The 14,746-nt window shown below is 32.9% G+C and overlaps 1 protein-coding gene across 2 annotated transcripts in view; it reads left to right on the top strand.

Moving 5' to 3' along the window:
* Positions 1–14,746, top strand: part of ZNRF2 (zinc and ring finger 2) — a 91,047-nt gene that overhangs the window by 59,725 nt on the left and 16,576 nt on the right. For both annotated transcript variants that reach the window (XM_031454518.2, XM_064487480.1), the window contains exon 3: positions 13,149–13,254. In XM_031454518.2, the coding sequence (XP_031310378.2) occupies positions 13,149–13,254 (106 nt within the window). The remainder of the gene's footprint in view (positions 1–13,148; positions 13,255–14,746) is intronic.

Here is a 14,746-nt window from a genome sequence, read left to right as displayed (position 1 = left end):
AATACTACCAGTTTCTTGCGATCCTTCCAGAGTTATTTAATGCATATGCAAACAGACATATACATATGTTCTGCTCCTGCACACTCTTTACATGTGATATACTACAGATATTCTTCACCTTGAGATTTTTTTTCATGATACATCCTGGAAATTATTCCAAATGAGCTTCATTGTTCTTTTTTTTTTTTTTTTTTTTTTAGCATTGCCATTTATTTCATAGGTGGATAAACTACAGTTTATTAACCAGTCTCTTGTGTATGGGTGTTTAAATTGTTCCTGATAGTTTGTATGTGTATGATGAGTATGTATGTGGGAGGTAATCCTTGAAGTTTTGCTTGGTCAGGGGTGTATGTACATTTGTATTCCTGATAATGCTTCTAGTACTTTACTTTAGTGTTGGAGTGTATTTGCTTGTATTTTATTCAGGATTTTTGCAAAAAATGAGGTTGGGTTAGTTTATGGAGTAATCTTTTTTGGGTCTTAGAATCAATGTTATGCTTTCTTAAGAACAAATAATTCAGATTTCCTTTTTCTGTGTTCTGGAGCTTTGTAAATAGCCTTCAAATCACCTGAACTTTAAAGGTGTAGTGTAACTCCCTATGGGAGTGTCTGGGCCTCATTCTTTTTTGAAGGAACATTCTTAGACAGCTGTCTCTGTTTATTTCCACAGAAATTGATCTATTTGGATTTCTGCCTTTACCCTCTTTTGCTTCTTGATACTTCTCAGAAAATTATGTATTTCTTCCCTGCATAGTTAGCAAAGTAGTCTCCTATGGCGTCTATATTTTCTATCATAATGAGGTTGTTTCCCCAGTTTTTCCTTAAAGTATTTGTGTTTCATCTTTTTTATTATTGGCTATTTTGATTGTCATTTTTCTTTCAAAGAATAAGCTCTTAGATTCCTTTGGACCAATCATTTTTCCTGTTTTCTAATTCATTTATGAGACTTGTTTTTATTACTTATTTCTTCTGCTTACCTTAGGTGTGCTTTTCCTAGTTTGTTGTTTTGGGAGTATTAATTCATTTATTTTCTTTCATCCTTTCTTCCTTTCTTCTTCCTTTCTTATTTTCCAGGATGAGTATGAATTTTTCTCTGAAGATATGTTAGCTTTTCTCTATAGTTTCTGATACATAGCATTTTTATCATTATTACTTTTGTTTGTTCAGATATTCTGTATTTTGGGGGAATACCTGCTTCTACTAAAAGTTTATTGAGTTTTTAAATTCCCAGATGTTAGAGGCTTTTTCCCTCTAGTTTGACCATTTGTTTTCTAGTTTTATTAAGTTGTGATCAGAGGGTGCTATCTGTACTCTTTCTATATTTTAGTTTAAGATTTTCTTTGTGTAATTTAATGTATGGTCATTTTTCGCAAATGTCCTATATTTGTGTTCCATTTAAGAGGTCTTTTTATGTCCATCTTTTTTTTTTTTACTTGACTTGAACTGAGGTGAATTAAAGTCTTCTGCTAATGTTTTGTTTTTATCTGTATTGCCTGTACTTTTTTTTGCTTTATGAATGCTGATGCTATGAATACGTTATTCATAATTATTATAACTTAGGTGCAAATTACATCTCTTAGTACTTGTGTCTCCTTTAATGCATTTTCTCGCTATATTCAGCCTTGTCTGATGATAAGATTTTTAATTGTTTTTATGTATTTGCCTGATAAATGTTTTCTCTTCCTCTTACTTTTATCTTTCATCTTTTCCTTTCAGGTATGCTTATTGTATACAATGCAGGGTTAATTTTGTTTGGGTTCCAATCTAATCTTTCCCCCTTTTTTTTATTGTGTTGGTTTAGCCTATTTGCATTTACTAATGTAATATAGTTTTGTCATTGTACACTTTCTGTTTTTATGACTTTTTAGAAATGTCTTACCAACTGGCCAGTTTTTCTTTGTTTCATATACTTCTTTTAATTAGGAAGAACTTTTTTTTTTAGAGGTTACTTTCATAAGTATAACTGTGTAGTATCCTAAAGCTCATATTTTTAGACACTTAATTTCTTTCCATGGGCAATGATGAAATGAGTATGTATTTCCTCTTTCTCCCTTTCTTAACTCTGTGTCCTAAATTTTGTTTACTACATCATCTTAATCTTTACTCTTATACTATTGAATATATTTATAACTGTTACTTGCCTTGTCTGCTTTATTGTTTTAATTTATTTTTATTTATTTATTTGTTTTTGCCTTGTCTGTTTTAAATGATTCTTTTTTATACCAGTTTTTTCTAGACAGTAATTTGCTTTTTTTTTTTTTTTTTATGGATACATTTCTCCCCAGATCTCTCTTGGGAAAGAATACCAACCCTACCCGACTTCTAAGCTTTTGTGATCAGAGAAGGGTGTTTGGAATATTTGCTTTAAGAAATTTCTAAAACCCGGCTTTGAATCAAGTTTATGGTTTTGCTTTAGAAACAGGCTAGTGTAAGAGATTGTTATAACCTATTTATAGGCCCTATGTTTTACTAGTTTCTGTGTTATTTTGTTAAGTTCAGAATCACAATGTGTAATTATTCAGTAAGGTTGGATCCTGAGTAGTTATACTGAGGGATCCTCCTTGCGCAGAACTTCCTTCCTCCTTCCTTCTGTGTTCTGTCCACACAGATAGTCTGGCTGGATAATGTCATGTGATTATGGGCTGAAAACTACAGATTTTTAAATTGTGCTTTTCTTGATAGATATAGTAATTTCTGAGACATCAAGACAGTCGAGCAATCCTGTCAGATTGTCACTGAGCTGGCCCCTTTTCTTGGGTTAGGTTGAGGATTAGGTCAGTGGTTCCCAATTATTTAGCTTAGTAGCTTTTAAAGCCAGCCTGTCGTTAACAGAGATCATGAGTATCTTTTATCATTTCCCCCACCATTCTAAAAGAGTAGGTAATAGAGGAATGAAAATAATGGATATTGATCAAACACGGTAATTTGCTTTTAATTTTTTAGGTGTATGATTTGTACATTATCTAATCATAATCACATTTGTTTTAATCTTGCAGTTAAGTAGAATTGTTTTCACTGCCAGTCCTTATGCTTTAGCTTGTCCAGGCATATCTTGGTTAGCTGAGGTTTATGCTCATATGAATCCTTTGAGAAGGGCTCATGGGAAACAGTTCACTAGACTTTTTGCATATTTAATATTGCTTGTCTGTGTCTTTTGTTTTTGAATAACAGTTTGATTATAAAATCTTTGGAGTCCACTTCCTTTACTTGAGGATAAGTGTTCTTCCAGTCTTACAGTGTAAAATGCTACCATGGGGAATTCTGAGACCAGCCTGATTTCACCTCCTTTTAGAATTGACTCTTTTTGCCTGGGTGCCCAAAGAACTGTTTTTTTTTTTTTTTTTTTTTTTTTTTCACTTACAGTTATTTATTCTAGATTACTAATTTAGTTTTCTGCATTGGCCTTCCTTTTTCTCCTCCTCTGAGATAAAAAATTAAGCAATTACTGTTTTTTGGTTCTAGGAACTTTTACTTGTGAAATCATCATCCCCTCCCTCCCTTCCTTCCATTCATTTATTCATTCTGATACTGTAGGTGGTGTCTGTTTCACCTTCATTCACATTGCTGGTGTACTTAGTTTATGACCTCTCTGTATTACATAATATTAGCAATTGTAGAATCTCTCAGCACACCTGTAAATCATACTATTATTTCTTTCTCAAACAAAAGGAGATAGAATGCAAGACATTCTCTTGTGAGCCTTATGGTCATTAGCTTGGCACACACTAGTCCTTTTTGTTCAAAGGTGTGAGGGAAGAAGTTTCCCTGTTCTTGGGTGCAGAGTGATTCTATCCTCAGAGCAACTAGGTAGCTTCTTTCCACTGCTTTCAGTGTCAGAGCAGCCTTCTTCCTTTGTCCCAGTGGGATTCACTCAGGTACTGAATGAAGTTGCCATGGCAGCTAAAGGATTGGTAAACTTTGAGCAGACCCCTTGAAAAGACATAAACCTCTTTCGGAATCAGTGTGTTTTCTCTCTCCTTAAACAGTTTTTTTAAAAACCCATTTTACACTTTCTCTTTCTTGACTTTCGCGAGGTTTCATTACCTAAGGTTTCAGATGAATCTAGATTTAGATTCTCTAGGATCCAGCAATTTTAAAATAACCAATAGTTATTTTAGTAATTTAGTCACAGTATTCAGTCATTTAGTAGCAGGGTAAAAGGAGATCAAAAAAGAACTTTTTGGTTGTTAATGTTATATGACCATTATTGTCAGAGCTACTGGCTCTCAACTTCCTGCTTTTTCCTCCAGATACATTTGAGTTTTACACTTTGCTTTATCATCTTAGGAGTGGACATTTAAAATATCTCTCCTGTGTATACATAGTAGTTTTAATTCTTTACCCAGACAGACTAATCAGTCTATAATTGTAATTGGCAAACTCCACATATTTTCAGTATTTTCTGGTTGATTGGCTGATATGATCTACTTGGATAAAGGAGAAGTCAGTATACTTAAAAAGAAATAGGTCTGAGCTCATCTTAGTCATCAGACTGCAAACAAAATGCCTAGATCAGTAAAACACCAACCCCCTAGCTCTAAGGCATTTTCTCTGACCATCGGTTCATTTGTTGCTTGGTGCTTTCTTCAGTCTTCTGGGATCTTTCACTTCATTAGCTGTTCAAAAAATGATTTATCAAACAGTTACTGTGTGCACAATACTATATGCTACATGCTAGAATAAGCAGAACCTACAAGGTTTCCTGCACTCACGGAATTTATTGTTCCTTGAATACAGAGGTTACATAGTATTGGCTACATCTATGTCACAGGCATTTTTTTGTTTGCTTACACGGTATCAAAAATGTTTTTGAGTCAATATTTTGAAAATGAAGAAATTTAATCTAAAAAGCTAAATTTGCAGCTGCTTTAAATACATCTAGCTATACTGGCCCTTTATTCCCACATGGCATTCTGCTATAGAAGCAATTGCCTGTTTAGGTAGGATTATGTGCACCGGCGTGTCAGGATTACTATTAACCTCTGAAACCAAGACCACATTCAGTTGGCATTTATTGTCACAACTGTGCTAGGTTTTTTTCTTATAAAAGAGTTCAAAAGATGAGCACTTCTTGAACATTTTTTGTATTAGGTATTTTGAGCTTGTGACACTTGTACAATGTTTACCAGTCAGCCTGCTAATTATCTTACAAATTTAGGAGGAAGCAGAAGGGAAACATCATCACACTTTTAGCCTCAATCAACAAAAGTAGTACACATACATACTAATACTCCCTCTCAAATTCATTCTAACAAAATAATAGAATCCTAGTGCAAAAATCTGATGATAGTTCTGATATAATGTCTTTTGTTGCATGCTGTAATACAATTTGAGTTGACATTTTTCAGCTTACTTCAATACTGTAGTAAAATTTTAACATTTGATGTCTGAAACATTTTTACATTCCTTAGCTCTTTTATTTTTAGTCATCAATATTAAAGACTATGTGAGGTATAGGTATCATGACTTGCAATTTATTTGAAGAAAACAAGGCTTAAAGAATTTTGTACATTGTCCAGAGTTGTAGTTTGTTCTTTTTCCATAAGACTGCCTTCCCTCTGCATTATCTCAGTAGATCTTTGAAACACTCTTAAGAGACAGTTCAAGCAGATTTCACAATTTCATTAGATTGGGGAAAAACTCAGAGGAAGAGTCCTTTCTTGCCGGTAATCACATAGCTAGTATTCAGAACATACCTGTTTCTTGCCAGGTACAGTGCTAGATATTTAACAGGTACCATCTTATTTAATTTTTACCAATATCCTATGAAATAGGTATTGTTATCACGTTATATTCCTAAATACATTGAAGAGTTGGAATTTGAACCTAGAACTGTGTATAACACTTTTTAAAAAAATTTGCTGTATTAGATTACCCAGATTGTTTGATTTTTTTTATTGCCATTAAGAACCTACATTATAATTTAATACATTAATCTAATTTTAAAAGTGTACGATCATAAATTAAGTTTGAAAATCAGCTTTTTTGTTTTTTTAGGACTGATATTTCTCTCTCTGCAGTGATTCGAAACAAAAATGGACCTGAAACTTTAGTTTAAAGTATATTTTATTGTATTTTTGTATATATTCAGCAGTTTCTTTTTTTTTTTTTTTTTAAACCTTTAATGTGGACAACTCATTTAGGTAAATACTTGTTTAGAGTTTAGCAAATCAGCAATTTGTGACAGGGAAGGAGTATAGGAAAGTCATCTAAATTTGATTTGAAGATTGGGGCATAATTTGGTAGCCTAATAATTTCTTAGGTGACTTGTATGACTTCTTGCAGTTTAACAGATACCTTGTATTTTAAGTATTTTATAAAATACTTAATCCTGAGCAATCTTGTTTAGGCAAGGTAGGAACAAAAAGGCCTAAGAAAGCTAAATCTTACAAGTATTGTGTTAACGTTGTTTTTGTATATTTTACCTTTTAGAGTATATATTTGGATTCTGGGTTTTTTTTTTTTTTTCCCCACTTATGTTTTCTTGGAGAAGGTGCCAAATGTTAATTTCCAAAATGCTCCCAAGAATGCACATTTTTCCTTAGACGTAATCAGGAGTCTCAAACTATCTCCTTTTATAGAATTAGTCTTTATTTTAAAGTAAGTTTCTAACAATGCAGATAAGAAGTGGCTATGTGTTTAGCCAGTTCTCAGTTACATTTAAACTGAAGAAAGCATCAGTGCAGTAAATGTCAATTTAAGCACAGGAAACCAGCAATTCCTTATTGAGCCAGAATAAGTTTCTAAAAAGGATAAAAAGCTGGCACTGACCATGAACTTGAGTTTTAGACAGTTTAGTAAAGGTTATTCCTATGTTTTTATTGATAAATTAGTCTTACAGTGAAAATGGCAGTTTCCCTTTGTTAAATATCATTTCTAATTCCCCTTATGTTATTTAAGTATAGTAACAACTCATGAATCTATAATCTAGAATAAAAATGTTAATTTCTTTTAAGTCCTTTAGGTATAACTTTATATCTGAAAGTATTTATTAATAAACCTTGTGAGCCCCAATTTTTTATTCTTTGAGTAATTACTTCTTACTAATGTTGTGAATTTTTTTAATTCTTGATTTTTCTAGGGATTATTTCACATTTCAGCTGCTTTTGTTTTCTACTGCTATCATTGAGGGTTCAAGAACAAAAAATAAGTCTTCAGGTAAAAAGCCTGATCCATAATAGTGCTTGGCATTGTATTTTACTGAAAAGATCATGTACCTTTGGTTGCTTGATCTGAAAATAGAGTTGTGATAATTATGAAATTTTCGCATGGAGTTTTTTTGGCTGCCTCTAACAAATTTGGTCTTATTTGTTGTTTTTCTTTTCTTCCCCCCTCTAAAAGGATTTTGGCTTGTCTGCTTTTTTTCATGTTGTCTTGATCTGCCATAACTATATGGATATGTGCTTGTACTTGCTGAATATTTTAATTTTGCATATTTGGCTGCTTGAATTTTAAGTAATTTCTTTGGGCAATGCAAATTAAGAGCTTGAGGCTATAAGTAAAAACAATTTACAGAAGTTTTCAATTAGTTTATAAATGTATGTTCTTTATCTCCTATATTAAAATATATAGATTTCATATTTTGCTAAAATTAAATAGATTTAAAATTTAGTTCCTCAGCTGCACTGGCCACATTTCAAGTGCTATTCCAGGCCATATGTAGCTAGTAGCTACTATTTTGAACAACACAGATAGAAGACTTTCTGTCATCATAGAGAGTTCTATTGGACAGGGCTGTTCTCCCATCCTGTAGAAGGAAGTAAGCAGTAAAGTGTGAGCTCCTTTATGATATCAGTTTTTAGAACAGTTTAATACTCCGGAAGGTAAAGCATTTGACCAGTCTTGAGCATATTTCCTCTAAATAGGTAGCCATCCCCATCTTGAGTATTTCAAACTTAAAATTGCCTAAAACAGTTTGTTTGCTTCAGTATTTATACTATTTTAAAGTGAAATTGCTTCTTGTAGCAAAATTCATGAAGTAGTAAAAACACCGAAGACTTAGCCTAAATTTGAATCCAGACCCCAGTTTAGTAATTTCTGGTAAGTTACTTAAATTATTTGCACCTCAGTTTCCTTATCTATAAAATGAAGGTAACATTAGCTACCTCATAGGATTGATGAAAGACTTAAATATATGTATAAGCTTGTAACAAGTGGACATCTATAATAATTTTGAATAAAAAATGAAGAAAAAACATGGAAAAATTAATTAGGCAGTGTCATTTGTATGGAGTTGTTCCCAGCCTGGCAGTTACAATAAGTCTGGCGAGGTCAGGAGTATCCTGTAGAAGTTTTTGGTGGCCATGGGATTATTTATGACCTTGTATAAAGCTGAAACAACTATAGAATACCAGAATGGGGAGAAAAAGAGAAAAATGACCAGCTTTGTTCTTGGAGAAGTCCATAAAGTTTTTTCTTATAATACTAATAAAAACTAGTATTTTATATAGTGCTTTTGTAACTTATAAATTTTTTCACAAGATTCTTTAAAATTTCATCTCTGTGATATTTGAGTACCTTTATTTTACTAATGTTAAATGAGTAAAAGGAAACTCTCAAGGTTGACCAACATTTTGGAGGTTATGTACCTAATAGTGAGAATGGAAATTCATATTGTAACTTTAAATCTTATGCTTGTTCTGCTTCAGCATTCTGTTTCCTTGATAGCAGCTGTGTTTCTGAAGCAGGGTATATTTTAGAATCTCTAGGGATGGAGCCCAGGCATATGTAAAAAAAATTTTTTTTTTCCTGGATTGAGACAAAATGCATACCCAAGTGATTCTATGCCCACCTCTGGTTAAAAATCATTGCTCTCTTCCCGGTTTAATACTTCTTTTCCTGTATCAGTACCTCTAAATTAATACATAGACCATATGAATAACTCAAAAGAATTAGACTGATAAGCAGTACACTGATTTATAACTCTTAGTGCTTCACATGTTAGGTAGGACATCACTGACACTTTGGAAAAAGCAACACAAGTTTAGTTTCCTGCTCACAATCTTGAGTATCTCTTATCTCTTCATTGGTTAGTGCTTGTGGAGAGGGGGATTCCAGACTAGCCAGCCATTTAACTATGGTAGTTAAATCCGTTTATGTTCCCTTCTCTGCTTTTCTCATATCAATTTTGGCTGGTTGTCTGCCCCTCAAGGTATTCCATTCCTAGAGCATTGACTCCCTATTGCCTGTAGGTAATTTCTTCATAAATATTTTTAATTGACTGGCTGAAGACTTTTAATAATCTTTTCCCACCTATCTTAAAGATGCTTCCCTGTCCTGGATGTAGTGGTATTTCTAGGCCCTGTTTAACTCTGAATGTATCCCATCACTAAGCTGAAAACTTCCCTGTGAATCAAAGGACAGTGTCCTCATGGAGTAGGAGAGGGGAATATTCTAGCAAACCTTAGACAAAAATTAATCATGTTACATGGCCAATTTTCAAAAATAAAAAATATTTTGAAACATACAAAGACAGATTTTATTGGAAACAAGACTTTCAAATTTGAAAATTAAGCATTTGTTATTTGAGGCAGTAACTGTGAGGTTTTGTGGTGAGGGTGAACTGTCTTCTACCTCAAAGTTGCTTACCAAAATGTAGTTGAGTAGTGGCTGTAATATGTTAACATTAGTTTTTAATTTTCTGAGCAGAGATCATTTCACTAGAAGCTATTTACAGTGGATATTGGACAGCTTCTGCATTGAAATTAATGTGTTTGGGATGTTCTTGTATTCTGTATACCTTTCTTAACATAGAAAATATAGTTCTGCTTATTTTTCATTACTAGGGCTTAGGAACCTTTTGATTAAAATGAATGGTAAACTTTACTATGGTATTCTACATTAAACTAAAAAGATTTTTTAAACTTAGTACCTGCAAAGCATATCATTATATTCTTAAATTATATATCATTTGTTAATTATATGCAGATTGGATTTGTCTTTGTTGTACTGTAAATAAATTTTCTTGTAAATAGAATAAAACCTTTGCTTTTCAAGATATTAAGAATTTCCAGACTCAAAGATATTTTAAAGCTTACTGCAATAAGGAAAGGTAGTTGCAGGTCATCATAAAAGTATTGTAAGACACTTACTTTTCTGCGAATAGTGCACTCAGAAGCTTGTACGTAGTGAATTTCTACCTATTTTTATTTAGTGTTGAGAATAATCTGTTACATAGACTTACATGGCAAAAATGTGTAGCAATGTTTTTTTTCTTTTTAAGCTGGTCTGTCTCATTAACTTATGGTAATTGAGATTTTATGGGTCACTTTGACTTAAATCTGGATGTTGTTAATGTATTTCAAAAGGTAGAAATTTGATACCCTATTCCATCAATGTTAAGATACTTTTTAAAAAATTTTTAACAGCTCTGAAAAATGAGATGTGTCCTAAAATTGATTTGTATCCTAGTTTAATAGAAACATTTTTTTTCTTACTTGGTGGAATATAAAACTAATGGAACATCTTATAATTATTGATGTCTTCAGCTTGATAAAAAGTGGTTAATTTTTTGAGGTTAGTTGGAACTTAGATTCATGTTATGATGTGGTATATCTTTGCAATGAAAAAAATCTTATTGGTGAGAACATCCATATTGTTTGGAATTATAGACCTGTATGTACTATGATATTTTAGTGTTTCCCTCAGAAGCTTTTCTTTTTGTTCTCATTTCTGTTATCCTAGTGTCAAATGACAAAACTTAAAAAAAAAAAAATAGTAATCAGTTTGATGTCCTAAGTTTATTCAAGGGAAGACAGTCCATGGATTGGGGGACTGTTATGCCTAATAAGCATCTCTGGAGGATTTTGGGCAAGACTGAGTTTAATGGGGCCTTAGAAGAGGCGCTGTGGAAACAGGCCATGACTGGCTAGGAGGTCGGGGATTTCCTTACAAGGCTAGCTGGTCCTATTTTCTAGGACAAGATGAACTAGCTAAAGCTGACTTGGAGGATTGTGATTGATGTTAGGTCTTCTTGACATTGAGGTGTTTCCCTTAAGTGCAGGCGGACTTTAGGTATAGATTTGTGATGGGATCAGGGCCACTGGAAAGACTTCTGTTTTATGGATCCCCATATACCAATTAACTTTAACACTAGTTAGGTGCTTTACATTAAACTAGTTCCCTATCTTGGAAAGCTATCCAAAACAGTAAGAGAAAAATGGAGATCAGTTGGAGGAGGAAAGACTTAGGGTTGGCGTTGGGGTAGTGGGTGGGACCTCCAGGGTCAAGAAAAGAAAAATAGAAGGACTCATGAGGAGGGTGTTAATAAAGCAGCATTTTCCATTTACCAAGCTCTACTTGCCCAGAAATCTTCTTCTGGTTAAGTCTTTGATGTGATATGTTAGCTTATGAACTATCCAATAGTTAGCTAAAATTGCCTCAACCATATTCCTTAGATTCTAAAAGCATGAACATTCTTGCCAAGGCCTTTCCTTTTTCTGTGGAAGTTGCCCTGTTACCCCCTCTGGCCTTATAGGTAATCATCTGCTGGTGTTTTCCCTTCTATAGACCAAATAGAATCTGTTTCCTCTTAATGTGCTGTCTCAAAATGAGTAACTAAAGGAGAGCTGCTTATAGAATGGGTTTTTCTACAAGGAATTATTACAGATATGTGCATAATTAAACTTGCTGGTTTTTATAGGTGGTATGGGACTACCAGACAAATGCTTAATTTCAGGAAACTTTTCTACTTTGTTCTGTGTTTAAACATTTAGGTAGGGATTCATGCAGTCTTTCCCCTTTAGTTTGTTTGATTTTTATTTCCATAACAGTAATTTACTTATTGGTGGTATACATTTATATTGCATGTTCCTGCTTTTGCTTTACATTCTCTGAACTTGCTGAGAGTGTATACTCTTCAACGGTTTCTCCATGCTTTTCAGTAATGGCATGTTTTAGCTATTCTTCATTTAGAAAGAGTCGCAAAGTATGACTGGCTAACATACTCTATTTGGGCAAGATCCTTTTAAAATTTAAAAATTTAACATAAATAAAATATAATTTAAATTAAATTTTTAGTATAAAACATAAATTGAGAGAACCTTTTTTCCTCCCAGTAGGAATTTTTGCTTTATAAAGGATTTCACCATAGGATGTTTAAAATATCTTGCAGGAATCCTTATACATATCCTCATTGCCTCCTATATCATTTCTCACAGTAATTAATCCAGATTTTATCCACTACTTCTCCTATATTGCAAGACCAACCTTGTCATCTCATCCCATCTCTGAAGGTTTTTGTTCAGTTATCTTCTCTTCTGTTTACTACTCTTTGCTTAATTATCTTCAGTAAAATCTTTCTTACACAAATACTCTTTTTTCCTCCATTTTTATTCCCAGTTTATCCAAAGGGTAACGTACATTTTCTGCCCTCACAATTCTTTTTCTTCCCCTGTAATTAACCCAATTATGCTACCAAAATTCTTTCTCCAATATGGCCAAACCTAATCACCAAATCCATCAAAACTAAATAAGTAAGTAAGTAAATAAAAGTAAGAAAGAAATACCCTGCAAGGCCCTCTGGAACCTACTCTAACTGCTGCCTGGAGTAGGCTTGACATTGTCATGGAAAAGGATTAAGAAAAATTGTTGTGGCTAATGTCTGAAATCCTCAAGAGTCCAAAAATTCCTTTCAGAATCTGCACAAAAGCTTTGATCTACCTTTGCATTTTCTTTGATTAAGCAGATTTTTTAAAAGTTCTATATTTAGGGTGATTTCTTTATGCAATTTTGTGATTTTGGATTTTTAAAAATTGTAATAATATTTTGATGTTTTTTCACCCACAGTATACTCTGTAAACTTTTTTGACCTAGCTTAGGCACCAGGTTGATACTGATTAGTAGGAGAAGGAAAATGAATTACTAATTACAAGTAACTGACTTACCAATAAAGCATAGTTCTTTGCAAGTTGGAGGATTCTTTACTGCTCTTAATTACTATAATGCCTCAGTGAAATCTAAATGGACATGAAAGGCACTGTCCATAAATAAAGGTAAACATTCATTGATTTATGAGTAGTAGTATTTCAAATATAGGTGCTGAGTTTTATGTAATTCTCACAAAATATGCCAGTCACCACTCTGTATAAATTATCATTCACAAAATTCTTTCAGTTCTATTGTCCTAAATTTATTTTCTCTTTCCTCAGAGGATGTACTGAGCAAAGATGCTGGGGAATGTGCAATATGCCTTGAAGAATTGCAGCAGGGAGATACTATAGCACGACTGCCTTGTCTATGCATATATCATAAAGGGTAAGTTTATTTTTATGTTAACCAAGTTGATATTAGACTATAAAAGATCTTTCTCAAAGTTTCAAACATTGTAGTTAGGGCTGAAAAGATTTCTTCTTCATTGAATCTCCTTTTTCTCATTTCTTAAAAAAAAAAAAGTGACCTTTTTTTGCTTGCTAGTACTAAAATTTAAGCCCACATCTGTTTGTATCCCCAAATCTACCATTTGTTAAGCATTTACCATGACTCAGGTGTTGTCCATAGCTTCTTAAATAGGTTATCTCATGTAAGCCTTGTAACAATCTCATTTTACAGTTGAGGAAATAAGCTGGGGGACCATAGGACATTTCTCCAAGTTCACATGGCTAGTAGTAAATGGAAGATCTGAAATACCAGCCATGTTTGCTTGACTCCAAAGCCCATCTGATTTCTCATAAAGTGTTCTTGATTTCAGAGCAACACAGGAACACTTTTAGGTAAAAAGATAATATAAGGTATCCTATAAAAAGAATAGAATGCTATAACTTTAAAAGCAGTAAAAGGAATATGGTGGAATTTTATTTAAAAGCAGAATGGGAGTAGGGAAAAAATATAGAAAAAGCAGTAAATAGTACAAAAACAGAAGCAAAAATAAACTTAGTATCAGTAATTATAGTAAATCCAAATAGATCAAACTCCCCAGTTGAAAACAAAGCAAAAGAGTGGGATGTGCTGTTGATGAGCAACACACTTAAACATAGCAGATACAGAAAAATACGAAACTAAAGGGATAGAAAACTATATTTGGGCAAATATTAACTAAAAGAAAACTGACAGAGCTACATTAATGTCAGACAAAATTAATTTTATTGCAGAAAGTATTACTAGTATATGATGATGAAAGCATATAAAATTCAATTCTGTATGTACCAAAGGACATAATATTAAAGTAAAATATAGAACTGTCAGAAAAATTGACAGATCCATCGTGATGAGAAATTTTAACACATTTCTTGTTGAGTCAAGCAGACATACACAGAATGATTTAAGATCTAGAAAAATTGAACAATATAGTTAACAGTTTTGAGCTAATGGACGTGTGTGTGTATCTGCACTGAGTAATTAGAGAGTACATTTTCTTTTTAAGTACGTAGAAGTATTATAGAAATTGATCATACACTAGGCCATAGGAAAAGTCTTAGCAAACTACGAAGAGTTGGTACCATATGGAAGGCTGTTCCTTGAGCACTGTTAGATGTCAGTGACAAAAGATGAGTAATGTTCACCTATACTTTTAAGTAACTTGTGGATCATAGAAGAAATCATAATGGAACTTAGAGAGTACTCTGAACTGAATAATAGTGAAAACCTTTTTGACATTTTTCCTAGAATAATCCTCACAAGGTTTGTGTTAGTGTGGAAAGACTGAAAGTCAGTAAGTTAAGTTCTTACTTAAATTACAAAAATGATAGCAGAATAAACACAAAGAAAATAAAAGGAAGAAAATAATAAAGATCAGAGAAGAAAAAAATGG

This window comes from Camelus dromedarius, chromosome 7, assembly GCF_036321535.1.
Source record: "Camelus dromedarius isolate mCamDro1 chromosome 7, mCamDro1.pat, whole genome shotgun sequence".
NCBI lineage: Eukaryota > Metazoa > Chordata > Mammalia > Artiodactyla > Camelidae > Camelus > Camelus dromedarius.
This window is presented reverse-complemented; position numbering and strand designations above follow the sequence as displayed.